This window comes from Phoenix dactylifera, chromosome 10 (genome assembly GCF_009389715.1).
Source record: "Phoenix dactylifera cultivar Barhee BC4 chromosome 10, palm_55x_up_171113_PBpolish2nd_filt_p, whole genome shotgun sequence".
In the NCBI taxonomy this organism is placed as follows: domain Eukaryota; kingdom Viridiplantae; phylum Streptophyta; class Magnoliopsida; order Arecales; family Arecaceae; genus Phoenix; species Phoenix dactylifera.
Genome location: NC_052401.1, coordinates 3,452,235 through 3,479,381, shown reverse-complemented (window position 1 = coordinate 3,479,381; position 27,147 = coordinate 3,452,235). Strand labels below are relative to the sequence as shown.

At 37.7% G+C, this 27,147-nt stretch overlaps 3 protein-coding genes and 2 non-coding genes across 6 annotated transcripts; all 5 read left to right on the top strand.

The window, feature by feature from the left end:
* Positions 1 to 2,464: 2,464 nt before the first annotated feature.
* TRNAS-GCU lies at positions 2,465 to 2,546 on the top strand. Its single transcript has one exon. It is a non-coding gene; the product is annotated as a tRNA-Ser (tRNA).
* Positions 2,547 to 2,762: 216 nt separating this feature from the next.
* Positions 2,763 to 6,980, top strand: LOC103711050 (multiple organellar RNA editing factor 1, mitochondrial-like). The gene is made up of 5 exons (XM_017843779.3): positions 2,763 to 3,233; positions 4,238 to 4,335; positions 4,416 to 4,481; positions 4,690 to 5,336; positions 6,690 to 6,980. The coding sequence occupies exons 1-5, from the start codon at positions 2,854 to 2,856 to the stop codon at positions 6,738 to 6,740; spliced, it is 1,242 nt and encodes a 413-aa protein (XP_017699268.3). The 5' UTR covers positions 2,763 to 2,853; the 3' UTR covers positions 6,741 to 6,980.
* A 1,192-nt stretch (positions 6,981 to 8,172) lies between these two features.
* TRNAA-UGC lies at positions 8,173 to 8,245 on the top strand. The gene has a single exon. It is a non-coding gene; the product is annotated as a tRNA-Ala (tRNA).
* Positions 8,246 to 11,884: 3,639 nt separating this feature from the next.
* Positions 11,885 to 18,981, top strand: LOC103711049 (uncharacterized protein C57A10.07). 2 transcript variants are annotated; one of them, XM_008797023.4, is made up of 4 exons: positions 11,885 to 11,972; positions 12,251 to 13,316; positions 17,192 to 17,316; positions 18,354 to 18,981. In XM_008797023.4, exons 2-4 carry the CDS (start codon positions 12,719 to 12,721, stop codon positions 18,672 to 18,674), a joined length of 1,044 nt encoding a protein of 347 aa, XP_008795245.2. In that variant the 5' UTR covers positions 11,885 to 11,972; positions 12,251 to 12,718; the 3' UTR covers positions 18,675 to 18,981. The 2 variants fall into 2 exon arrangements, with proteins under 2 accessions (XP_008795245.2, XP_008795244.2); XM_008797022.4 differs by lacking the exon at positions 11,885 to 11,972 and having other exon boundaries at positions 11,979 to 13,316.
* Positions 18,982 to 20,124: 1,143 nt separating this feature from the next.
* On the top strand, positions 20,125 to 25,907 carry LOC103711048. Its single transcript, XM_008797021.4, has 5 exons — positions 20,125 to 20,421; positions 23,410 to 23,474; positions 23,573 to 23,748; positions 25,255 to 25,363; positions 25,507 to 25,907. The coding sequence occupies exons 1-5, from the start codon at positions 20,151 to 20,153 to the stop codon at positions 25,813 to 25,815; spliced, it is 930 nt and encodes a 309-aa protein (XP_008795243.3). The 5' UTR covers positions 20,125 to 20,150; the 3' UTR covers positions 25,816 to 25,907.
* Positions 25,908 to 27,147: the final 1,240 nt, after the last annotated feature.

The following is a 27,147-nucleotide window of genomic DNA, read 5'->3' as shown; positions in this document are numbered from 1 at the left end:
TTTTTCCTTCTTAAATTGATGGAAAACCATTTTAAATAAATGCTTTCTTAAATTGGAAATTGATTATAAGTTTATAAAAAATTCATAAACATTTGGTTGTGGGGTCTCAAGAAATTTGAAATGTATTTTTTTTTCAAATATTAATTAGTTTAGTTTTAGGCGAAATTTACATGGAGGAGAAAGTCAATTTATATATAAAAAAAAAGTAGTTTGATTGAGTGGCCTTGATGATTTGTTTTTAAGTGCTAACCTTTTTCCTCTAAATCAAATGAAAAATAGCATCGAGCAACCTACAGAAAACTAGAAGTAACTCACACTATTAAGCTTTTGAATGGGAGATATTTTAGGATATTTCCATCCAAATTTTCCAGCTTTTTGACAATAACCGAGTTGCCTGATTCATTTGTGATTTCCAAAAAATGGTCACCGACATATTTCAAATTCTTGTCTAGCTGAAGTTAACCATTTATGGTGCCAATTGCTGACTTGCTTTTCGACAAGAAGCTTGCATAATTAGAGTTATGATGGGTCTTCCATAATCATGGGAATTACACTCAATCTCCAACTCCATAGAGTATCATATTAGTGCCACTGCATATTTCGTTTTAAAAACAAATTCAAAAGAAAAGAGGCTGAAGTTCCTCTTTTATTTCGAAACAGAGGCTCTACCCTGTTATGCACTATGGAGGAGAGAGCGCTTTGAAAGCCCTCTCTATCCCCCTCCATGTCTCTCACTCTTTGCTGCCTTCTCTCTCCCTCTCTTTTGTCTCTTTCTCTTCCTCTCTCTCCTTCTCCCTCTCCTCTTTTCTTGCCAGTTTCTTTTTGTCACATGCCGAAACGATCTATTAGTAGGGGTGCCAGTTCTGGTATTGCGAACCTTATCATATATAATATAGTTCTTGTAATCTTTTTGGTTGTGAAATTTCTTCTTTTTACAGTGAATAGGGGGTATGCAAATTAAGTAACCATTATCCTGGGTATATCAATGTGGGATCTAGGCATGCTAAGTTTCTTTTTGGGTTCGAGAGGTGCAGTGTAGATTTAGACTTTAGATGGATAGGATTTCTTCAATAAGATTCGGAGCAGGGTCGGCGAAATTATTCCGAACTGGGCAGTTTCGGGCGTTCCAAGCCGTTCCACCAGCTGATCGGCACGGTTCCAACAACGGAAATGAAATCCATTGCCGAAGGAGGAGAAGGAGGAAGAAAGAGAGAAAAAAAGAGAGCGAGCGGGGGAGGGAGGGAGAGGGAGAGGAAGAAAAAGAGAGAGCTATAGACTGGCCGGCAGAGGGCTGGCGAGCCACGTGGAGAATGCTCCTCCGGGCTCCGTGGTTCCGCAGTTTGGAAACAGGGCGGGTCTCCTGTTCCGTTCAAAATAGGGGTTCGACCTTTTTTTATTTTGCGATTTTTAAGTGAAGTCAGCAAATTGCAAAATAAAAAAAGAGTCGGATCCCTGTTTTGAGCGAAATGGGGGACCCACCCTGTTTTCAGGCCGCGGAGGTTTTCTCATATATTTAAGTCAGAAACCTAGAACAATAGTGGAAGAGAGAGAATATGTTGAGAGAAGACTGTGTTCACTTAACTAAGGATCCTCGGGTTACCCCTTTATATAGGGTTAAGATAGATGCCCATTACCGGATTTGGCGCGGTGTGCTTAACTATGAGATAACAATCAGTTACACATTAACGATGTGGTAATCGTCCCGCACAAATAGCACACAGCAACAATCGCACTAATCATGCCTTAACTACGACTTTAGCATAACCAGTAATCTTTATTGCTTCAATCAGGATAGAGTCTCAATTTACTTCGAAGCCATTCACCTCGTTTACGGCCAAAGTCCAAATAGTCGGTTTAAGCGGAGGTCAAGATGTCCGATATTCTCCTCGTCAAACATAAAAGATGTGAACGATAGCTTTTGGTGATGGAAACACATTCCTCTAGAAGCCCTGAGCGTCTACCAGGAGATAGTTAGGGAAAATAAAAATGTTGCTGTGAAATGGCAAAAGGGTGATGTTCTTGTAAGTGGATAACCTCACAGTTCAACATGCGAAAAGACCTAGGAAGCCACCACGACTTACACTTGTTTCTGTATGTAATTAGAGTCCTTTGGCACCAATACTTTCCTTCATCCAAATCCAATATAGACTCAGGTGTTTGATTAGCTCTTTTCCAAATAAGCTGCACTATATATGTAACTTACGGCATATAGGTTCTAATGAAATTTTCAATGAGAAATACTAGGGGATGCCACCATTGGAATTTGAATCCAATATGGAGGAAGATGCCAACCAGCTAAGATAAGTCTAATTAAGTATAATTAACCAAAAATTAAAGATGTTACCAGATAATATGTATTACCGTATCTTTATTGTTACACGTTTATGATGCAAACTTTTGATGGTTTGTTTTCAGTGTAATAGTTATCCGTTATATATACAGAACTTAACCATTCATTCATCTTGACGCTTTGGCCGAGTGGTTAAGGCGTGTGCCTGCTAAGTACATGGGGTTTCCCCGCGAGAGTTCGAATCTCTCAGGCGTCGAAAATATTCTTTAGTTTTTTTTTTGACCTAGAGTGAGGGATTTCTCTGTAATATTTCATCAGATAGGGAGTTATGTGTAAATAAAATGACATCTATTTTTGGTAATATTATCATGCAAACACTATTACGTAAAACACCTTGTCGAAATTAAATATAACTAATAGCCTTTCATCGAAATTTCTCAGTGCACGTGATCATATGTACTAAGACATGGGGTTCCATAATAAGAAAATACCTGAGTTCCCGTCACCTCCTGTCTTCCTCTCTCAAACCCTAGTAGCTTGCCGGAACCCTAAACCCTCCGGCCATGGCGCTCTCCCTCCGCCTTCGCCGAGCCCTCGCCCTCTCCTCCTCCCTCCTCAAGGACCGCTCCTTTTCCTCGATCGTCTCCTCTTCTTCCCCTCCTCTCCCTCTCTCGCGGTTCCGCGCCGCCCCGGCGCTTCTCGGAAGCCCTCGCACTAGCCTCCATTATCGGATCCAATCACTCTCGTTCCGTTCGTCGCCGATGCTCGCTGACCGCCGTGCGGACGGCGGCGAGGAGAGGAAGATATCGCCGGACGAGATTTTGTTCGAGGGCTGCGACTACAACCACTGGCTCATCACGATGGACTTCCCCAAGGACCCCGCGCCCACGCGCGAGGAGATGATCGAGACCTACATCCAGACCCTGGCCAAGGTCGTCGGAAGGTGAGCCTTCGTTCTGCTCTTGGATTCAGTTCTTTGGTGGTATTCAATTGAATGAAGCGTTTTATGAGGAAATCTTGGTTAGATCGTTGAATTAGAGAAGCTAGCAGACTAATTTGCTGGCCAAAGTGGAATCTTTTTCCATTTGAAATTGGATTTGGTAGGTTTCTAATAATTGGGATTTGGTTTGAGGTTTTCGATGGGTGGCATATGTATGATGAGATGGATGGTGGAATTTGAATATGTATTTGGATTTAGCATGTGGAGCATAATCAGTTGGATACTGTCTTACGAATTGGAATGTTTGATATTTTCCCTTGAGTTCTAGTTGCTTCTGTTGTGTTTAGTATCATCTGCCATTCTGAGTCCAACTAGTGGTGTGGGTTTAATCCATTTTTTTGGCTATGGATGTTTGATTTACTAATTAAGAGTCTGTTTCGTATTTCTTCATTTTGTTTTCATAAACCCAAGAAGAAATATGAAATAGACTGAACAAAATATGATTAAACCCTTTCATTTTTTAAACTGTTAGAGGTTTTGGCAGCAAAGGTTTATTTTCTTCCGGAAATAGTGAAAATAAAAGGCAACGAATAGCAGAAGACTTGTAAAAATGCAATCTTCAACATCAATCTCCATGTGGTGCTTCGCCAATTTGTAGGTAAACAAAAACACAAAAATAACAACTATACAAAACAGTCCCAAACATAGTTCAGTTGCAGATTTTATTCTTCAAATCTTACCATACAAAATTAGAATTTAATTTTTGATTCAGTTAAAAAGAAAATGACCTGCATTGTGGTATTTGGCTAAATAACCTTTTTTTTTAAAAAAAATAAGATGTACATTATTTTTAGGTGATATTGTTTTGTTTTACATCCATTTCCTGTTGCGGCATCTGCTTTGATATTTTGCGTTCTGACCTCAACTATATATGGCATTTTTGGTCATTCATATAATGGACATGGATCTTCTGAAGTATTAAGTTAACCGATTGCTGATGGTTGCAGTGTGGAGGAGGCTAAGAAAAGAATGTATGCTTTAAGCACCACAACCTACACTGGTTTTCAAGCTGTAATGACCGAAGAAATGTCTGAAAAGTTTCGAGGTGAGTTCTGTCCTCTCAAGGCAAGCATGATCCATACAATTCAGGATTTGAACACTTACATCTTACATCATTGGAATCAGGCCTGCCTGGAGTTGTCTTCATTTTGCCTGACTCATATATTGATCCAGTAAACAAGGAGTATGGAGGTTTGCTACTTTCCACTTGATTCTTATTATTTATGTTTGCAAGTTTTGAGAAATCCTCTTCTATGGTGGACTATGAGTCAAACATGTATGATGTTTGATATAACGTTGGTTTTTTAAGCATTGAACCAGAACATTTAATTAATGAGAGTTTCTTAACTTTTATATGAGAATTATATGTGCATTTCCCCTTCATCTTGAAATATTTCAGGCGACAAATATGACAATGGGGTTATCACTCCGAGGCCTCCTCCAATTCAATATGGGAGACAAGGAAGACCAAGAAACCAAAACAGATACAACAGGCCAAATTATAACAGACCACCACTGCAAGGAAACCTGCCACCTGATAATCAGGGCTATATGCAACGAGATGGAGGAAATTATGCTCCACAGCAGAATTATAGTGAGGCCAGAACAGATGGAAGGGGTTATGGTCCACCAGGAGAGAGGAGGGAATTTGGGCTAGGTGAGCGAAGAGATTATGCACCAGCTGGGCCAAGAGATGGTTACCAGGGAGAACGGAGAGGTCCAGGGTCTTCGTATCAAACAGATTTTAACCAAGGAAATCGAGGTAATTTTGGCCCTCCAGAGCAGAGGAACTTCCCACAAGGACAGGGAGGAGATTATAAATATGGTGGCTCTTCTGGTTATGGAGATTACAGGCAAAATTCAGACCCTGGTTACACTGGAGATTACAGACAGGGGTCGGTCCCTGGTTACAGTGGACAAGGTTATGGTGGAGATAACAGACAAGGAGCAGGACCTGGATATGGGGCAGATTATATGCAAGGATCAGGTACTGGTTATGCACAGGGCCACCCTGGTCCTATAGAAGGACAACCACAGCCGTGGAAGGTATAATTCCCATTGAAACTCATTTAAAAATCGTGCTTGCTTTGTTTGCTGATATGATTTCCAGACAATCTTAAGATTTTCCGTTGATTTTGAAGGTTGATAGTATGTGTAAAATGCCATATTTTTAGTTAGCGAATGTTTATGATTTTGGAATGTACGAGGTCATACTAAATTTGCAATAGTCATGAATGTTCCTTGTTAAACAATGAAATCAGGAAATGTGGTTTCTAGTGGATGTATTGTATGGGATGCTAGAGAACTGATATGTTAATGTAATAACCATTCAAGTGCATATCATTACTGGAAATACCTTAGATCCTCAAAGAAGAGGTCCTGAAAATTTTTACTGTCTCTGGACATGGCTTTGCTTGCAAATTGCCATATATAGCAACGTAGGATATACGGGCTTCCCATGCACTTGATTTATATATATGCCACCTTTCTTATGAAGGCCATAATTTAATGGATTGATAGAGAATTGACTAGTAAAAAGAGCTTATATCTCATCATGCTTATGGAAGGCCATGATTTAATGGGTTGATATTGGTTTGACTTGCAAAGAGAGCTTGTATCTATGGTAGAACCCATAGCCCACAGGCATGGGCAACACATCGGGTTGGGGGAGTGGGGTAAGCCCTCCCTCAATACCCTTAAACCCTCCCAAGCAAGATGAACAAGATGGGATTCATAACACTGGTTTCTGGAACAACCACCCTAGAGACTTTCCCTGCAGGCTACCTTGACACATGCTAAGAAAAAGGATAAAATGACTATCCTTGCATTTTCACTTTTATATGCAAGATTTTCTAATTTCAAATGCAATGTATGATCTAAGTTAAACTTTGTCTGCTACAAAAACGTTGCTTGTAATTGTAAATTTGTCTATTTTAAATACATTCCTTGTCGGGATTATCTATGTCTTGCTTGGAGGTTGGTAAAATGTTGCTATAGTGTGAATTTGTCTATCACAAGTAGGATTATAAATGCCTTATTTTCACTTACAGAGACTTACTTTCACTTTCAATGCTATAACTTGTTGAATATTTCTCCACTTTGTTGATCTAACGTGGACTGAGTTAATAGGTGCAGTTGTGAGAGATTTTGGTGAAGTGACGCTGACATGTCTCGGTTATACAGGGTGGTCAAATTAATAAGTTAACTTCAACATACTAAAACTTTGTTTCACCAACCTAGAAGTCTGTGATCTGTCTGATAATGTGTTGTGATTGTCTATTGCTGATATATTATTAGCTGATTTGTTATATTTTTTTTATTTTGGATCCATGGCTGCATGCTATGACTAAGGTTCTGTCAAAACTTTTGTATCCATTGTTCTTTTATTTTGTGACACAGGGGCATCCTCAACATACTGATGTTGAATCAAGTTGGAATTCAAGGAGATGAAAGATAAAATCTCTCCCCGAAAATGCATAACGGCACTCAATTCACTGTAAATTTTTGTGTTAAGTGTGCTCATTCAAACTAATGTATGGGCATTTTGACTGTCTATTGTTAATGGAGCACATATGTGGCCTTTTACCTGTGTCTGGTCTTTCTTTCTGTAGCATTTGTTATAAATTTAATGTTTTTCTTTCTACGGAGCTTCAAGGGACTAACAATAAATTCCTTTTCTTTCGCGGCACTGATTTTGTGTGTTTTAAGTTCTCATTTGCTGATTTTGTGAGAATTCCCCATTTGAGCTAATTGGTTTCTGTTTTAAGTTGCTGCTATTCTGTAACCCATCCATGATCCAGCTCTATTTTAAACGTGAAAATGTAGTGCAGCTTACTAGCCATGTGGAATTCTGATTGTAAGTTGGGACTTGGTCAATAATTTTATCTTGGAACTAATTTTCAGATTGTCAGCCTGGCTTAATCAACCACATCTTTCTTTGCTATGGCTTTAATATCTCTAAGTGATCGGATGAATTATCCTGAAATAACCAGGTTAATTTATTTCTAACCTACTGTACTCTGCATCCAATAGGATGAAATAGCAAAAGCTAAAAAAATGTTATTTTTTGTTTCCAGAAAAAAGAATTATCTGGCTTTGGTGGTAACATTATTGAGTTAAGGAGGGATTTTAGTTGTCACCAGAGTTTAGTTCAAATGATGTACTGTTTGCAAGTTAAGGCAAGGGCAGAGGGTCGATTTAAGGAAGGTGTCAACTTTTGTCTCAGGCTGCCGTTACTCAATACCTTAATTTCACAAGCATTGGATTCTGGCCTAGGTTAAAATCCTGGTATGGTTATAGGATATTAGGTAGGGTTAACATCAAGTTTCACTATCTTAAATTAAAGTTCGCTGTATTGGTGTAGAATTTCGTATTGATACTATTCTATTCTATTACATTATCAATATATAGTGTCATATAGTAAGGTTTAACATACTAAGTATTAGTACGATACGATAGCACGTAGCCGGTTCAGTACCCTAGAAATCTTGTTTTTATGCAAGTTCTCAATCTGGACTTGCTCTCAAAACTGAATCACGGAGTTCTATCAATTTTGCCTCTTAAGTATGCGTTTAGTCTCCACATCTTTTACCTATATATATCTTTCCTTCTAGACTAGGCCTCCATTACATCAATTCTATAGCTACACTTGCCATACTGATTGCTCTTTATGAGTAGTGTTTTATGATCTCCATACCAGGAAGGCAAGCCTCTTGGAAACCTAGCACATCTGTCACACTTTGCAAGTCATCATTCTCATCACTTGCTCAATACCTACTCATTTAGAGAATCACTTGAGATAATGATCACCAGATGCTTTATTTAAGTCGTTTGAAGATTTAAAAGCGAATAAATAGATTCCGACTATGAAATCCAACACATTGGGGATGTAGCTCAAATGGTAGAGCGCTCGCTTTGCATGCGAGAGGCACGGGGTTCGATCCCCCGCATCTCCACTTACTTTTTTTACGGTGAAACACGGACCACACAAAAAATTAATTATTTAGTTCTCTTTCCCTGCTTTTAGTAACTTTTTCTTCTTTTGCGTTTTTTAGCAACTAAATAGAGCCTGAAGTTGTTACAAGTTCACACCATGGAGTCAACAAGCTATATAGTAATTTTTTCATAATAATTTTTTGCCTTGGAAATGACTTGGTGCTGCTAACTCTGAGCTTATAACCATTTTGGCTTCCATCATATTTGAAGGAGTTCCAACACAGGCTGACATGGAGGAGATTAAATACACTTTATCGAAGATTGTCAAAGGAGTATCATCTTGACACAACATCGCTCCCTCTAAAAGAAGCCATTGAGGAAGGCATCCAATTAATATCCCGAGCTACAAGATTAACTACCGTTCCTACCTTAGCTCGAGAGGCCGAGAGTAGAGATGATAATGCTTAACTATTTAACCCATTTAACTTGGTTTAACTTATTGTGCGTTGGATTAGGTTATCTATTCAATAAAATAGCCGGATTTGCATTTGAATTTTTGATCTATTTGATAAACATGTCGAATTCGAGTTGACAAACTTTTGATCTAGCTTAGTATCCAACTCGATCCGATTACTGACCTTAATTTAGAGCCGTCGAGCCCAGAGGATGAAGATGAAGCAAGATGTGCGAAACTATGAATCATTAACAAATACGGTGAACCGATTTGGTGGAAAGAACATGAAACTCGGCGTTCAAGCAATGACAGCCATAATTATTGATGCAGAAATCTTATTGTTCTCTATCTATTGTCATACTTATGTGGTCATTTTAAGGAGCAATATTGATATCGTAATGTTTTACGTTATGCTAATTGGAGCATGTGATACAACATGATGGGGACATCGGAGCTGATTATGTCCCCGCTTAGTCCACCATTTTATTTTTTATATTTGTTTTATGTTATTTCTGAGCTTGTTTGCATTTTAGGGCTTATTTATGTTATTCGTGGGCTTATTAGGATTTATTTCTGTGTAAGGAAATTTATGCAAATTGTGTATTTGGGCCCTATATGTAGGAAACCTCTTCTCCTCCTCTCTGTCATTCCTCATCTCTTCTTCCCCTTCTATTCTTCCTCCCTCTTCCTCTGTTCCTATTTTAAAGCCACAACGCACGGCAATAATCCCAAGAGTGCATCGTCACTGCTGCAGCCATCCTTCCCGGGACCGATCCTACACCATCTTGGCATCCCTCCCGTGACTGGTCCTGCACCACAACAGCTGTGGGAGTTTTGGTGGCTGCAAAATATGGCAGGAAACAGTGCACTGTGCTGGCCTGACTAATGGGCATGAAAAGTTTAAACTGTATATATGGATATATGGTGAAATTCAAATATGTAGCAGTTATAAGGTTAATTAGCTTCAAATATGCAGCATTATTTATTCATGTTTCAGTCCATCAACATTCATTTGATTTGGGCACATTAATAAGTTTATCACTGCTAATGCTACAGAAGAACAAGCTGATGGTAGAAAATCAACCATGAATACCCTCTCTAGTGTATAATCACTGCACCTCTCTTTTATCCATCTATCCATCTATCTATTTATCTATCTATAACCAGTTTTTGCCAATGCACACAGAACAATAAAGAATCAATCAAGAGTCTGTGCATCAATCACCTAAATGAAAGAGATATGGCAAAACATCTCAAATATATCAGTGCTTGATGGCATCACAAACATACATCAAATGGCTTGTGTTGAATCCATGACCTATAAGCGATCTGGGTGGTATCATCGGTTGCTGCTATCTTCATGAATTTGCTGGCATCTTGGCAAGCATGCATGGTGGCTATTTTGCCATCTTGTCAAGCTTGCATGTTGGCCTGTTGGCACTTGGTACCCGTGATATGCATGACAATATTTATGAAAGCAATATGTGTTGGTTATCAAAATCCTCTCATGCAATGAGGGTAATTCAATTTTATTCCTTATTTTCTGGAGATAGAGATGGGCAATATCTTGTTAGGGACTCTTTTTTGGCACCTAATACGACTACCGGTTGGATTAATCTAAAGCAAAATACTGTCATTACAAAAATATCCCTTCCTTTCTACAAATTAAATGCTCCCTATTTGGTTGGCTGACATAACGTATAGAATGGAGCATTACTTGCCTCCTGTCTAGCCAAAGTTCATGAAAAGGGCGTATCTTCAAACTGGGGCTGGGGCTAGGAGCCATGCTACGTACCATGCAATATCGCACACGTACAGTGACATGCAAATATATATATATATTAGATTTTATCTCTTATACATTTTTAACTATACGTATGCATGCATGAGGGAGGTAGAAAAAGTTCTACAACATACTTAACATTCTTAACATTATGTTTGTCATCTACAAGAGAAACCTCAGATATCTGCTACATCCAAGGCCCACAATAAGAAGGTAGATGGTCATGAGCAGATTAACATGCATCCTTTGAGTTTTTTTATGGTCTATTTCTATTGTTTCTCTTTGCAAAATAAACAGAGTAAGATCTAAACTAAGATAAATGTATCTGTAGAAAAGATAGTGATGGAAGGATAAAGGTGCCATCTGCAGTGCTAGTGAACAAACAAAAGGGTAAAATGCAAGGATAAATAGATATTTTACTAAAGGTCAACTTGTCACCATGACTATAGAACTACTAATTGATGACAAACCAATCTCAGACTCTTAGGTGTGGTATTTCTAGAAACCATTTGCCTGTCTACGTGACCTCCTGTTCATTTGATTTGCAGCTATGCACATTATAAAATAATAATAATAGTAATAACAACATCATATTAATATTAATATTAAATCAAAACTCTCTAATTCTACTCCATTTTGTCTAAGTACCTCTCTGCATCTCCATCAAAAATACATTCATCAGATTAGTAAAAATCAATAGCTCTCCTATTTTTGTCTGTCCTGAAATTTCTATATTGCCAAAACCACTTTTTAACTTGTACTTCTAAAAGAAAGAAAATGCTTTTATTTTAGTTAAATTTATCTTTTTAATAACTATCTTACAACAAAGAATGGTTAAAAATGTATTATTAATTTAATAATAGTTAATTAAAATAGTTAATCTAATTTTTAGATCATAGTCATGACAAGTGATAGATTGTGGCCGATCATCCCCTTGGTAGGGCAGTCATTCTAACCCACAAACACAATATCCGATCGAGTCATCACTCTGACCAACTAATCAATAGGTTGGATATGACTCCAAAGTTAGACACATTGAAAATTTTGGATCAAATTTAAGTTTGAAATTTTAGACCCAATCCAATCTTGACTAATTAGCTAGTTATATTATAACTTTTATATATATATAGACGGCGCACCCACTCACCTACGTTGCAACTTTGTGATTCTTGGTATGTGAAATTTTGGCATTTGCACTTGATGCTAAATTAGATGTATCTTTTAATTATTAGTCAATTATTATTTATGGTTAACTATCATGTGGCAAGTATTCATTATTTAATAATTAAATATTTTATTAGCTAACTATTCTAAATATAAATTATTTTAGTTTGCTTAACTGTTCATTGTTCAAGATAAATTATTTGATAACTAATTTTTTCCAGATTGTGTGTGTATAAATAAAATTTAGATCCGAAATCCCAGTAGCTCTTGTACTAATATCGGACCCGACCCGACCCGGTAGCGCCCCTTCCCCTTCTTTCTTCCACCGCTGCGGCGACCGAAACTGGTACGCTCTCTCTCTCTCGTCTTTCTTTCTCTCCTCCCCTGTTTTCTTCAATTCGATTAAAATAGCTCCATCAAACAACAGCTGTTGTCAACTTTTCGTTGTCCGCCACGAAATTCTTGTTTAAATTGTTTAAAATTAGATTTTTTTCATCTTGATTCTGATTTCTCTTTGCCGGATGCCATCTTTTTCTTTAAAAAAAACCGATTTTGGCTGCCAATGATTAGAGCGTGGTGTTGAAGGAAGAGAAATCTAACGGCTGTATGCATTTTTTCTTGCAGATTTCCATCTGGCTCTGATTGAAGTTCTCTTCGTGTCCATCTAGAGCGCCGATTAACACCGAATTAGAGTGTCTTCTGATAATTTTAATTTGTTTCTCAATAAATTTCTCTTTTTTTCCTTTTCCGTCGGAAGAGGGTTTATGTATCAAGATTAGGAATTTAGTATCATATCGGTTTATCCTTTGAATCCTCCCCTGGTTTTGTTTGATACAGTTCTATATTCACCAAAAAGAAGTTTCCTGAGGGAAAGTTCCCTTCTTTCTGTTTTTGTTCATTAGAATCTACTTGCGTTTCGTTTTTTTCACCTGTTTTAGTGAGAGATCTGTACTGCGAGACTAGAAATTCGGAATCTGTACAAGTTTTCGTTCCAAAGTTTGGTCTTGGTGGGTTTAATCTCTTACTGGCTTTTGGGGGAATTTGATGCCAGTATCCATTGGGTACTCATGATCTCGCTGCTTTCCTGCCATCATGAATAACCAGTCATACGGGCCAGGAAGTCCCAAGTCCTTTCATGCTTACCCTAGAGGGGACTTTGATTTAGAATCAGGAAACTCCTGGAAGGTCCGAAGGTCCAAAAATTCGCAGTCCGAACCCCTCAAGATGCTTAAATCCATCGGAAATCGCTTTTATCATTTCTACAAGCGGCACCCTGTTGCAATTTTTCTCATCTCATTGTCCTTTGGAGTGACAATTCTGATTGTTCTATCTGTGTATGAGAGCCGGGTTAGAATGATGGGTTACCGAAGGGTTGATGATCTGAGTGTTGGTTCGGGTTCTTATCCTTTTGCGAATCTCCACAATCTTGTCATGGTTGCGGGGCATTCGATTTATACGAGCAACAGCTGTGGGAAGATTGACCGTGAGGATTCATGGTTCTTGGAGCCATATCAGAGGCACCAAGGTCAAGCTGCTACTTTTTTGTCACATATAAGAGAAGGGGTGGAGATTGCAGCTAAGGATGAGGGAGCTCTTCTTTTATTTAGTGGTGGGGAGACTCGAAAGGATGCTGGCCCTCGAAGCGAAGCACAGAGTTATTGGGCAGTCGCAGAATCAAAAGGGTGGTTTGGTAATTCGTTCACTTTCTCTCTTGGTGATTGTTTATAAATTTTCACTGGATCTCATCTGCTGAATTCAATTTTTTTTTGTTCCGGATGTGATGTTCTATCTTGGCTGTGCTTGATCTGAAGTTATGGTGTTGACTGATTGTGGAATCAGGGTGCAACTGTGGTTGAATTTTATAGAACAGTAAGAACAAGGTAGAATAGATCTTGTTCCCAAAAGTGTTTCACCGCGATGCTTGGACATTTCTTTTGTGAGTGACTCTCTATTTTCTTATACTGTTGCATATTACTTTATAATTGTGATTGTAGTGTTGGGTTGGATTCTCAGGTTGGAAGTATTGGACGAGCTTAGAAAATAGACCTTGCATCCATAAGCATATATGCACTACCACTAAAGAATGAAAATGATCTGTTTGTCAAATACATGGTCATTCTTGATTTTGTTAAGCTGGCTGATAAAGCAGTTATTTGTTTACATCATAATTTCTCATCCATTTAGTTACTTTTTTTAGGAATGCCACCATCAACAACAACTATTTTCATTAGCTCTGTGATTTGAGGTCCTTGTACTCTTGCAACAGTTGGTCATACAAGAACCTGGTTTACTATATGGATGTCATGATATCTTCACCACCTCATCAGCGATTTGGCTAACTAGGTTTTGTTATTAAATGGTGGACATAATAAACAACGTGTTAATCTTGCAAATGTGTGTTATCATTATTTCCAACCACTCGATTCAGATCTTGATATTTTCAGACTTTATAATTGACCATTCTGATCCCAATCAATACTTTTACAATGTTGGTCATGCTGAACTTCCACTTAGCAATATTTCATATGTTACTAGTTTCTTAAACAACTAATTTTGCTGGCTTTAAAACAAGTGGATTTTTTGATCCAGCATTCCTACTTAGGGCATTGCTGCTTCTCTGGCATCTAGGTCTTGCATCTGCTTCTTCGCAATTGACATCCTTTATCTCTACTGCCAAACATCACTTGTGCAACATTATTGATTTACATACACATTTAACAATGCTGGTTTCTTTAAACAAAAACATGAAATAGTTCTCTTTCTTGTTTAATCAAGCACCATGGTGCACAAAGTCTTTGCTTCTATTGCCTATTTTTCTGGGACAGTAATATGCAACTCATTTTGTTCCATCAAATATAGGTTATCAGGTATTTGTATGCTTAAACTCATCAAAATGCATTTGTTGAACACACTTTTACAGATTCAGTATTACCAATCATTATATTATCCCTGTACTTCAAACATCATCATTTTTAAAGCAGGTGCATATGCATGGTGCCAACCAGTAAAGATAGATTAGATCAATTAAGTGAAATCAGGGTATGATTTTTTATAATTTCCTACAGGCTTAATGACTACGAACTAATGAAGCATGACTGCTTTTCTATACATATAGAAGATGTATGTGCATGGACAAACATATGAGTAATATTCAAGAATGTGGCACATGTGTGTTTCCACCATGCCACCAGGAATGGACCACTATTTGACCTAATGTTAGTGGATCATGATTTTAACTTAGTGTTAAGCTACTTGACTTATTTAAAGTTCAAGCTGAATAAGTGAGAGCAATTTCTGAAGCAAGTTAAAGGGTAGACCTGGGCGCAATGGTAAGGTTGCTCCATTATGACTTGCATGTTATAGGTTTGAAATACAGAAATAGCCTCTCCGCTCATGAGTTAAAGTGTGTTCATCTGTCCCTCCCCAAATCTTATAGTGATGGGAGCCTCGTGCATTGGGATGCTTTTAGTTTGAATCATTTTACTCTCAAGACTAATAAGTTGGGGTTCCTTTAAATTTTTATGCTTTGTGAAAACAGATGATCAACTAAACCGCTTTAGATGGTGCCATGAAAATTTCGATGTCAGCTTGGTGATTCTTTTGACATACCAGAAGTACAATCTGAGAGCAAAATGGACAAGTTAGTTGACTTTGAAGGAATGCTTTTATTTTTGAAAAATTGGTGGTCATAATTAAAATGATTAGGCTTCTAGATTAGAATGGGGCAAATCAAACATTTATATTAGAAACAAGAAAATAGCTGCATATCTAGTGAGCTTGCTACCAAACATTTATGTTAGGCTGGATGGAAACCGGAAAGAGGCTGCATATCTAGTGAGCTTGTTTTTGATCAAAATGTTAAGTTTTCACCCGTTTTCTACATTTTGATTAATTTTTCATAACTAGCCTGGCCAACTAGCTATGTCCCATCTTATTAGATTAGTTTGTAAGAATATTTCTTGCCCATTCATTCAATGGAGGACTACATACTACGTCAGTACACTTGGTGCAAATTTCAGAACTTCCCGGCCTCTAATTTGCATACTTAATATCTTTACTGCCAATAACTGGTTGATTCTATTTTTGAGGATATTTCATTTGGAATTAAACCACGCTGTTACAATTTAACATATGGTTGCTTTATGTCTTCTTGCTAATGAGAAATCAATAATTATGTACCTTCCAAACACTTCTCTATTACTGAAATAAGTCATTAATGTCCTCACAAGAAAGTCAGAGCCACCAACAAAATTGTCTGCATGTGAGTTTTGTATGTCGGCAATTCAGAACATTTGTAATACTTAAGTTCTTGAATACAAACTTGACAACTCGAGTGATTCTTTTCATTTTTTAGTGGACTATTAGCTTTGCAACTGCTATATTGATTTCATGTTTATCCTTAGTGAAATTTGTTTTAATTTCCTTTTTCCTTGTTTTTTCATAACTTAAGTTCTAATATTGATATATAGATCTTGTTTCTGGCATTTGCTTTATCCTTCTATTAATTATCATGTGATTATACACTTCGTCTAGGGTTGGAACGGTTTAGGCTGGGTAGGGTTTTCCTGCTGCTCAGGCCCGGGCCTTTTGGGCCTCGAGTCAGGCCTAGGCCTGGATTTTTTTTAAAGTACGACTTGAGCTCAAAACTAAGCCGACCTGATGCTTGAATGGGCCTGACCTGAGTAAAGCCCTCTAGGGGGAAAGAGAGAGAGAGATCTTATCCTTGGGTTTTGTCCTCCATGGGTGGGGGTTTGGGTGATGAGAGAGAGAAAGAACATTAGGTGGTGGGAGGAAGAGAGAGAGAGGAAGCGAATCAGGTGAGGGGAGGGAGAGGAGATTAGGGAGGTGGAGAGAGATTGAAGAGATTGGAGAGGTGGAGAGAGAGTGGGGGAGAAGGGGATCGTGTTTGTGTGGGGGAGAGGTGGGGGGAGAGGGGGGGAGAGAGAGAGAGAGAGAGGAGATCATGGGAGAGAGAGGGGGGGAGTGGAAAGGGGATCAAGTGAGGGGAGAAAAGGGGGGCACTGAGAGGGGAGGAGAAGAGAGAGGGGCAGCTGTTGAGCAATAAGATGGGATGGAGAGGTGAGAGGAGGGTAGCGTAGATATTTTAATGGGGAGATCGGGACAGGGGCCAGGCCAAACAACAAGGAGTCTGACAGCTGGCATGAAATTTAATCTAACCATGAGTTTCAGGTCCAAGCCTTACCTGAATTTTCATCAGGCCGGGCCCAAAGCTTGACTCAAAGCTGGCCTAAGTTGAGCCCATTACCAACCCTAACTTCATCTAAGATTGATTTCTCATATTTAAAGGATTATCACTCCTTCCCTTGTCGTCATGCCTTGGAATTACCTAAAATTGGTTTTGACAACATTTTTGGGAAAATTAATGCTTTAATCATATGAAGTCTTTTTTCCTAATGGTTTAATCATATGAAGTCCTTTTAAATGTTTGAGTTTTGGTGACATTTGACTTGCAGATCACATGGAATTGTCCCATAACCTGTTCCTTGGAAATTATGGCTATTGAATACTCTCCTATGACATTGAGATGCTTTTGTCCTGCCACAGGGAAACAAGATAGTGTGAGGAGCAGAGCACTCACAGAAGAGCATGCAAGAGACAGTTTTGAGAACCTTCTTTTTAGTGTGTGTCGGTTTCGAGAACTTACTGGCACTTATCCTCAGAATATTACTGTGAGCTTCTGTCTCTTTTCCTGTGATGCTCATTTCTTTTTGGCCATTTATGCTTCTCCAAACATCTTGAAGAATAATCTTGTTTGACTCAGAATTTGGAGGCATGCTAACAAGTTTTTTTTTTTTTTTTTTGGTGGTGTTTTTTTTTTTTTTTTTTGGGGGGGGGGGGGAGTGGATTAGGATATTTTTGTCTTAAAAAAGAAAGAGATTTTCCTGAATGACATTTTAAGTTCTTGGTCGCCTGAAAGGTTGCCACTTGAGAGTTGCCCATTTCAGGTTTGACTCAAGCATGTAGCTCAAATTTGCAAGAATGGTATTTCACGACCTCTAAATCATTGAATTGATCTAAACATTGATCTAAGCTTTTCCAACAAAAATACCCTTTGGTAACGTTATTTCATTCAAAAGTTGTGAAAAGCATGCTTGTTAATAGAAGGTGGGTAGTTCTAGGGTTGCTTGCTTCAACTCGAGGACCAAATGTTTATATGGCATACTGTTACAGTCTTTAGAACCTTTTAAAATGAACAATTGGTTAATCGGACATTTGGTAGTTCTGAACTTTATATAATTTGTTTTTTTCCTTTTATGGAATATCTTTATTTCTTTTTAAAAGAACTGGAGGTGGTGGAAGTTTGATCAATCAAGTCCCCCCCCCCCCCCCCCTTTTCCGCTTCATAAAAAAAGAACTCCCGAGCATTAGACATAAAATTGATTTTGCCGAGATGTGTCTAGGTGAATGCATTTTCAGTAGGATTCTACATGGAAGAGTAAAGGCCATGTCCTCTCCACATGTTGGTTGTGGAGATGTCCTGAGAACCAATTCAATTAGATAGAGCTTGTTTTTTATGCATAATTATTGATTCGACCTGGATGCCCAAAATGCTCACTTCTGCAGTGCATTTAGTAAATGGTCAAGTTCGTGCTTTGGTTCTCACATCTCACGGCTGTTTTTTGCCATTTATAACATGGATAATAGTAGGGTCTTGAGCAGACTTTACGATGTATTGAAAGCACATACTTCCTTTATTTGATGGCAGGTTGTGAGCTATGATTTCAAGGAGGAGAGGTTCGCACATTTACATCGTTCGGCAATTGGATTTCCAGAAGGAAGGTTTTTCTATTTCGGCACTGCTGCTTCTCCAACTGCAAAAGAGGCGGCGAAGAAAGGTGAAGCTTCTGTTAGGGTCCAGTTCCAAGAAGACCCATATGGATGTCTAGGTTCTCTTCATCGTAAGAAACTTAAGAGGGATCCATTTCATAGGACCATCCCTTATCCCAATGGATGCCCTGAGCTGAAGGGCTTGTTCAGCTACTGCGGTCCAGTTCCTTATCCAGGTTCTCTTCCTTGGACCCAGTAGGATCAAGGTTGGATGGAGCTTGTTCCTTGACAATTTCGCAGATTAAACATCCTAACCTTGAGTCAGATGCAGTATGGATCTTGAAACTAACTGTAATCATCTCTGCATTTTCTTTTGCATACTGTGTCTATGAGAAAAAAATGAAGTTTTGCAGTGAGGATTTTAGAGAACAAAACATGTTGAAAGAATACAAATATTTTTGGTGATATTAAACCGGACCTTGTAACGGTGCCTTGGCATATAACTAGGCATTCCTCATTGTTCTCAAATTAAGTCTTAAACATGAGTTTAAAGGATGATGATGATCTGCTTGTTTGTTGATTTGAAGGACCAAGCAGTTAGTTTGGTTATTTAAAGTGGAAGATGACAGAGTTTTTCATCCCTTAGGACAACTAAGAAGAGAGAAATGCCGGCCAAAATCGGGTGAAGGCGGCACTGCAGAGCTTGTAAGTTTCTTTTGATGAAATAACGTTACAATTGCACGCTACAATTGCATGTACGATTTTTCTATCTGTTCTCTATACAATGACGGCACGCAGCCCATCACACTCTGGCCACTGTATGCACTAAAACTTGTAGGCATCGTAACCCCATGACCTAAATCTTGCTAGAAACAAAGATCACCAATAATCCCATCAAATCTTGAAAGATTTAGGAAGGCGGAAGGCACTGGCGGTGTGTGTGGGTGTCAATCCTCTATTTCGAGATATCTGTGTCATGATTAGTGGTGGCATGGTGTTTCAGGCCAAATATGTTTGCAGAGAGATCAATAAGGCTGCAGACTAGATGACCTTGTACGAGGCTAATTATTTTGAAGTTGCCCTATGAGTAGGAAGGAGCTGCATAGAGTGCTTCGAGATGTATTATTTTTCGATCTTTTTAGATGTGTCCATACTAAAATTGTATAAATAATCTATCTGAGCAAAAAAAAAAAAAAAACTTCTAAAACTGGCCAATACGACAAACATAGTGTTGCTCGTGTCCTAAGTAATGGATACGCTCGGTCTCAAATCACGGACCATCCATGATTCATTCAATAGCCCATGATACAGTGGATCATGCATACCAAAACCTCTCATTCCCAACATTTGTGGTTGTGAACCTTGGTGAAGGATGAAGGGGCCTTTTTGACCAAGCATGTATTCCAAAAAGCTAATAGAGCTGTGAACTGGGTGGCCGCTTATGCGGCCAGCCATGCAGATAGTACCTTATGGGCTGGGGATGGAGAGCTGCCTCGAGCACTTCGAGATATTTTGTTTTCTAATTTTATTGGGTGCATTTATACTCGTCAGGTATGAATCGCCCGTTCTAGCACAAAAAAAAAAAAAAAAAAAACTTGGCTTGCCACAAGTTGCCATACACAAGAGGTTATATACAAATAGTATCTGTATCTGACTTACATGGTAAGGTGACATGAGATTTTTTCCTCCCTGGCTATATTTAGCCGTTAATCCCTGTCGCCGTCCGCTGCGACGAATGGATTTGGTTCCAGGAGGAAGCGTGCTTGGGAGGAGGCGGCTCTCTCCTCTGATCGCCTCCTTAGCCTCTCCCAGACCCAGTGTTTGCCCGCGGTGTGCGTTCCCCTTCACGAAATGCCCCTATCCCTCCCCGTATTCTGCAAATATTTCTCTCACTAGCCACGCCAAGAAGAGGGACACCTACGCGCAACCAGTTCCTAAACAAACTACAACTAGAGCTGAAGAAGAAGAAAGAGTGGAAGAAGAATTTATGGAAGATTTTGAAGATGGTAACTACTGAATGCTCCCATGGTTCTGTTCATACTCTATCTGTATTTATTTTTGAAGACAGTGCAAGTTTTATTGCTAGTTGGATGCATGGAAGCTAGTGTTTCTCGTTGCTTTTGTTAGATGAAATGTTATCTGTATTTACTTCTCGTCGCTTTCTTTTTGTTAGAACTTTTCTATCTTACTATAGGAATTGGGATTCTTATTTCTTTTTCTTTTTCTATTTTATTTTTTACTCTTAGATTCTACTTTTGTTTCAAAACAACAAAATGTTGAGCTTATTTCTTTTGTTGTACAAATCAGAAGTTATTAGCTTTTTTATAATTTCGACATGATTAAATGTTTTCTTTTTTTATTTTTAAGCCAGAACATGATATTACTTTTTTTTCCTGCTACTTGCTAACAGAACAAACCAACTGAGAGATGGATGATGATTGATATTCTCCAAAGCTCAATTTTGGTACTACTTAGTTCTATTTTAAGAGTGATCACAACATCTCTGACTTAGCATGCCAAAAAGAGTCAAATAGAATTAGGAATTAAATTTCAAGCTTAAGGCCTCAAAAGGGAAAGCCAATATTTTATGCATCAGGATTCGATAAATTAATATGCTGTCCCAGAGTTCTCTTGTCGTCGTCGGCACATCGGATTATAGAGAATGCCATTTCCTTGCCCATGTGATGGAAGCAGAGAAGTCTGAAGAACTAGGTTTTTCACATACATTTTTTTTTTTAAAAAAAAAAATCCTAATCAATTTCAAGTCAAACAGCAAAATCAACTGTTAGGCAATTGTCTTATTTATCTACTTATTGCACTACAATTATCATTCCTTGTCTGATTATTTTGGGTCAGCTTGATAAATCCTTCTTCTAATCATTCCTACTTAATAAGTTTTCTTATGCAAACAGTTAATGTAAGGTTTAGAGAGAAGTGGAAGAACCAACATATAAATTTTATTGACTTGGGAAAATCTTAAGTTATTTTTTTCTCCTTCCAAAAGAAAAAAAATGTGGAAAAGTGAGGATTCACCCTGGTTCATTTCATGAGATATGAAAGGAAACAACCTGAACTTAGACTATTCAGAAAGCTTAAATGATGGGCAAAAAAAAGGCTGGGCAGAAGGAGTGGGAGGTTGCAGAGTGACGCATATGCAATGGGTGTATTGATACCGTTAATCATCTAGGGAAGAGCAAAGAAACTAGTGTACCAATTACATATGGAGATAGCATGTAGTTTTTTTGTGGTAGTAAGCTTTTGCTGGTGATCATTTTTAAACACTTCACTTTTTCATCTGTTTTAGGTGCATTATCTGATGATATCCAAGAGGAGGTACCTTTGTGTATGTTTTCTGCCTATAACATAGTGTTGGTTGATAACATAAGAAAGGGTGAGCACTAACTCAAAACTGAATGGAAATTAGATCAGTTTCTGAGTAGTAGCCTTTTAGGATCCCCAGGTGCCTATATAGACCTAAGTCACCAAGACTCTCTAGGCATTTATTATATATAAAGGGAACTAAGGGAGGAGGAGGAAGAGGAGCAGGAAAATATCTAAAAGAACAAAAATTTGAAAGGAAGGAAATCAGTTTTCTTTTTAATTAATACTAATGGCCAAAAAATACTCAACCTTCAATCTCCTTCCGGCTTTCCTTCTGGTTTTATGATAGCTGTAATTCTAAAATCTGATTTTCTTTCACAGTCATCAATTTTCTTCCAATTTCTAGAATTAATTTTTTTTCTGTCCTGTCCAAGGCTATCAGCATATGCAATCACTTGGGCACCTGCAATCACCTACTAGGGATCGTAACTGGTCGGGCAAGGTCAAACTCATTCAAATTCGTTCAGCAGGCTTGTTCCGCTTGTTGGCCTGCTCTTGTGTACTTTTTTACTTGCTTTTATCTCTCATCTGCCTCAATATTCACATATGTATAACACTTATTTGGACCTCTTTATGCCCCTCAAATTGTACGAGGTCAGTGTTAGCTGTCATGAAGAAATTTATTTGGGGTCTTACTGGAACGTGATGACCATACAAGACATGAGTTCATCGACTTTGCTCTGGATTGGTCCATATAGTCCTTTTATTTTTTATTTTTTACTCTACAATATATGTGAGATCTTTAAAATAATTAATTTGGGGTGCTTCATGGACTTTATATCAGCTGAGGCTTTGCTAAAATTTTATCACGCTTGCAATGTCTTCTCCTTTTCTAATTATAAAGTTATTTTTGTATTACATTTTTCTTTTCCTACATCAAAGCTTCTAATATTTTGTTTGTGAAGAATTTGTTCGATTCTATAATCCATGAGAAGTGACTTTAGAAAGTCAGCTTTATTAAATCTGTCTTATAAGGCCCCTTGAATGGGCTTAAGGCTGTAACTTCCCCTAGTTTTAGTTACTGTTAGTAGTAGAATCATCTTCATCTAATGTCTTCTCTTGATTTTGATTTTTCCCTTGTTTTTTTTGCCCTTGTAACCGCAGGTTGATCCTATTTTATTTTCTCTTAAAACATGCAATGAGGTCCATACACCCTCTTTTTTTCTTTTCCCCTTCTCTTCATCGAGGTGCAACTGTAAATCTTACCATGCATAACTATGTCTAATGAGATCTCTATGTTAAAATTCATCACACATAACTTCTCCTAGGCTGGCTAACGCCAACCAGCTAGAGAAAAAAATGCTATGCCCACTTTTATCTGAAGTGATAACCATGCGGAAGATACAATCCTTATGAAATGAAGGATCGGTAGTAGCTTGTTTCTGTCAACATGATGTGAAATAATGCTTTCTTGGAGTTACATGGCGCGATCTAAATTGGTTGAGCTTATTTATCACTGTTGTGCTGATTGAAGATCTTTAAGATCTGTACTCGACTGAAAGTCCTATCGGAGTTCATCTTCCAAAGCAGAAGCGTGATGTTTCTCTGGTACATAACCTCTTTTAAGGATGTTCTACCTAACTTTTTTTTGACTGTTTGTTTAAACTGTGTAGAGATCATGATGGATGATACCGAGGACTTTGAAGATGATTTTGAGGTGGAGTATGTAGATCTCAATGTGAGCTTCTTGTCTCTGAAATTGCACATGCACCAACACACGTTCTACAAGTTTCAAGGAGCTACAATGTTTTTCTAATCAATTTGAATCTTCTGAAGGTAGGAGATGGAGCTGAAGGAGGTGGTATCTCTCTTGCTGGTACATGGTGGGACAAAGAGGCATTGCTTATTGCAGAAGAGGTCTCAATGTTATTTGACGGTGACTTGAAAATATATGCTTTTAAAACATCTACAAATTTGACCATCCGTTTGCGCATCGAAAAGCTTTCCAGTAAGTAAGTATCTATCAGCATTTTACCGGCCAACAAAGTAGCTTCTGCAACAGTTGTTAAGTTTATGCTAGTTTACTTGTATTTAAGTGTATAAATCAACATATAATGAAGATACCAATTGAATAGGTGAGAACATTGGAGAGATCAAAACTGGCATTGCACCATCTCTCTCTTCAGTATCATATGCATGTACTGCTGTCACCAACCGAACCATCAATCAACAAGTTTGCTACAAAGCATGTATTTTTAATCTTCTTAATGTAGTACTTGAACAACAAGAGTTGAAGCATGTAGACTAATCATCAGATTTGCAATGCACTTGAACAAAATCTTCTCATATGAGACTTAAAGTTGTATAGGAAAGTTGTTATTGGAGTCCAGGAGAATTTCATCTGACAAATGGAAATCTAGGTAGATATCATGGACTGGTGAGTGGACCATGATTTGATGCTTCAACATCCAATCCTGTTTTGTTGGGTAAACTATCTGGTCCCATGTAACACTCTTTACAAGTAATGATGGAGATCACTCATGAGTTATTCCCTCCAAATGATTTGACCTGAAGATGTCAATATTTGTTATGTTTTCAGATATATATATGTGCATTTGCACACGAAAAGGTATAGCCACTATCCAAAAGGAGAAACCACTTACTTTTAAAGAGGAAAATAGGAGCTAAGTCCACATCAAATCATAGTTCAACAAGGTCTGGAGGTGATAGTGTACCTAGCATGGAAGTCTCAACTGTGTTTGTGAACACAACTAAGAATGATTGGATGTTACATGCAGGTGGGTTCCCCAATTGAGCGTTATTGAAGAAGCCCTTATAAAATCCTGATGTGCTGGCTGATATACATGGTTGTTAAGCACATTATAACAACATTCACAACTAAAAGATGTAAAAATCTATGGAGTATATATACAGTTCATTGTGCAAAAACTTCGCCGGTTATTGTGGTGGTTTGAGGAACTCTTAGTGTGCTGTCATTTCTTAACAAGGTAACAGTTCGAATTGTCAACCAAAACCAGCCTTTTCTTCCCATTGTAGGTCCTAAAGAGGGCAAATATGAAGGGAAAATTATATACTATGCAAGTTTTTGAGTTAATGAAGTTGATCAGGAAAACTAGTTCAGAAATGTGCAAGCTTAGCATGATGAAATTGGGATGTTCTTTGTCCCAGAAATGTGATATGACAAATAGTTGTCATTGTAGAAGTGTATAATTATGCATCTGTACTCAGCTGTAGGCCCCTTTAATAGAATTTACTTGGAAGATTAGTTGAATTTTTTTATTTGCTGGGTGCTTTGCTACAGTTTTCTTCTGCCATATTTAAATTATGGAATGCGTTATTATGCCATCAAATTTATAATACATTAAGTTTGGCCCTTCTATGCTAATCAAACTTGCTTAGGAATTCAGCACCAATCTAAGTTTATCTTCCGCTTGATATCACTGCCGGTTACTTGTTATTTTGGTAAAAAGTTATTCTAATCAACCGCCATTTTATAGATATGGTTCTCCATGTATGAGTGACATTGAGGCCTTTTCTACTGCTTATCAATCACACTTGGATGAAGCTGAGCTTGCTGGAAAAATACCAAAGAACATATCCCTGGAGGTATTTTATTTAATCATTGTTAAGCTGTTATGATACAAAGCTGCACTTTCCTTCCTATTAATTTGTGGTCTTGCTAATTATCAAAGAAAATCTTATAGGATACTGTCAATAGTTGAAGCTAATTCAATTTTGATGCTTTCAAGGTGTCTTCTCCTGGTGTAGAGAGGGTTGTCCGTGTCCCGGAGGAGCTCGAACGATTCAAAGACTTGCCGATGTATGTGAAGTATTCCAGCATTAATGCGGAGACAGCCTTAACTCAAGAAAATGATGGCGTCTTTAAACTTATTTCCTTTGACTTGGACTTATGCCAGTGTACTTGGGGTTTAGCTGATGTGAGGATAAATAGACAACAGGCAGGAAAGGGAAGGCCATTAAGCAGAAAACAAAGAGAATGGCAGTTGCAGACGCCATTTGAGTCCTTGAGTCTAGTTCGATTGTATTCAGATTGTTGAGATACGGTGCAAACTCATGTTCTTTGTTATCACTGTGTTTTGATAATGATATCTTGGCTCTTGCTTTATACAGGTGCCTGAGAGTGAAAGTTCATTAAATTTTAATATTTTTGGACAAAGTTCATTGAAGTAGAATTAATTAAAATTGTAAGGCCTCTGCTTTAGTGTCAATAAAAACATTGAGAAGTGGATGAAGTGGAGATGTGTTTAGGATTGTCTCATGCTCATCATATGGTTGGTGATTACTGATGGGAAGCCACCAAACTTGGTCTGAACCTAGGAACTTCCTCAGTGCATATGGCAAGTGTCTGAAAATCTCACATGTTTAGAGGTTGAAGAACTCTAGATGAATTTCTTAAAGAGTTCAAAACCAGTGGAGAATAAATTGATGCAGAATCTGCCTGAGATGTTTTCAATGAGGTGAACAGGAGTGCTATTTATAATTATGGAAAGTGGAAAATCATTAGAAAACTAATAATGGTTTTATTTATTTTTTTTAAAAAAATGCAGATTGTCAAATTTTGCAGCAGCTCTTCCTTGGGATAGAAAATTGTGTAGGAAACTGTAATTGGAAGGGAACTAATCGTCGATTTATTCTCTTCTTTTGTTGATCCTGTCTCTGTATAACCATACCACCTGAATGTTTTCTTTTCTCTTTGATATTTTAGTTATAAACAGTTGTTATCCCCTCAATTACAATCTGAGAAATTATATTTTTTTTTCTTACAGCACCAATAGTTTCGACGTTAAGTAGCTAGAACTACAACAGCACATGAAGCCAGGGACATGGTGCAGTGTTTATTAGCAACTGAAATCATAGAGAACAGGTTCACAAGATCAATTGGATGCACTGTAAGTAGTTGCAGTCTTAGGCCCTGTTTGGGAGAGCTGTTGGCAGTAGAGCTGTTGGAAGTAGAGCTGTTGGAAGTAAAGCTGTGTGAAGTAGAGCTGTTATAAAAAGCTGTTTGCTGTTTGGTAACTACATTCGTAAAGTGCTGTGGTACTTTGTTTTGTGTTTGGTAAACAAACTGAGAAAGTACTTTTATATGACAAAATTACCATAAAGGACATTGCATAGTATTATACAACACAACATAATAAAACATAACATAAATTAATACATAAATATACGATATAGTATAATATTATTGTAATATAAAATAATATTATGTTAATATAGCATAATAGTAATATAATTATTAGAGTAAATTAATATTTGGTAATATAACATAATATTAAATTATTTAACATAACATATTAATGTATTATGATATAATGTAATATATATTATATTTATAGTATAATACAATAATAAAAGTATAAAATATTATA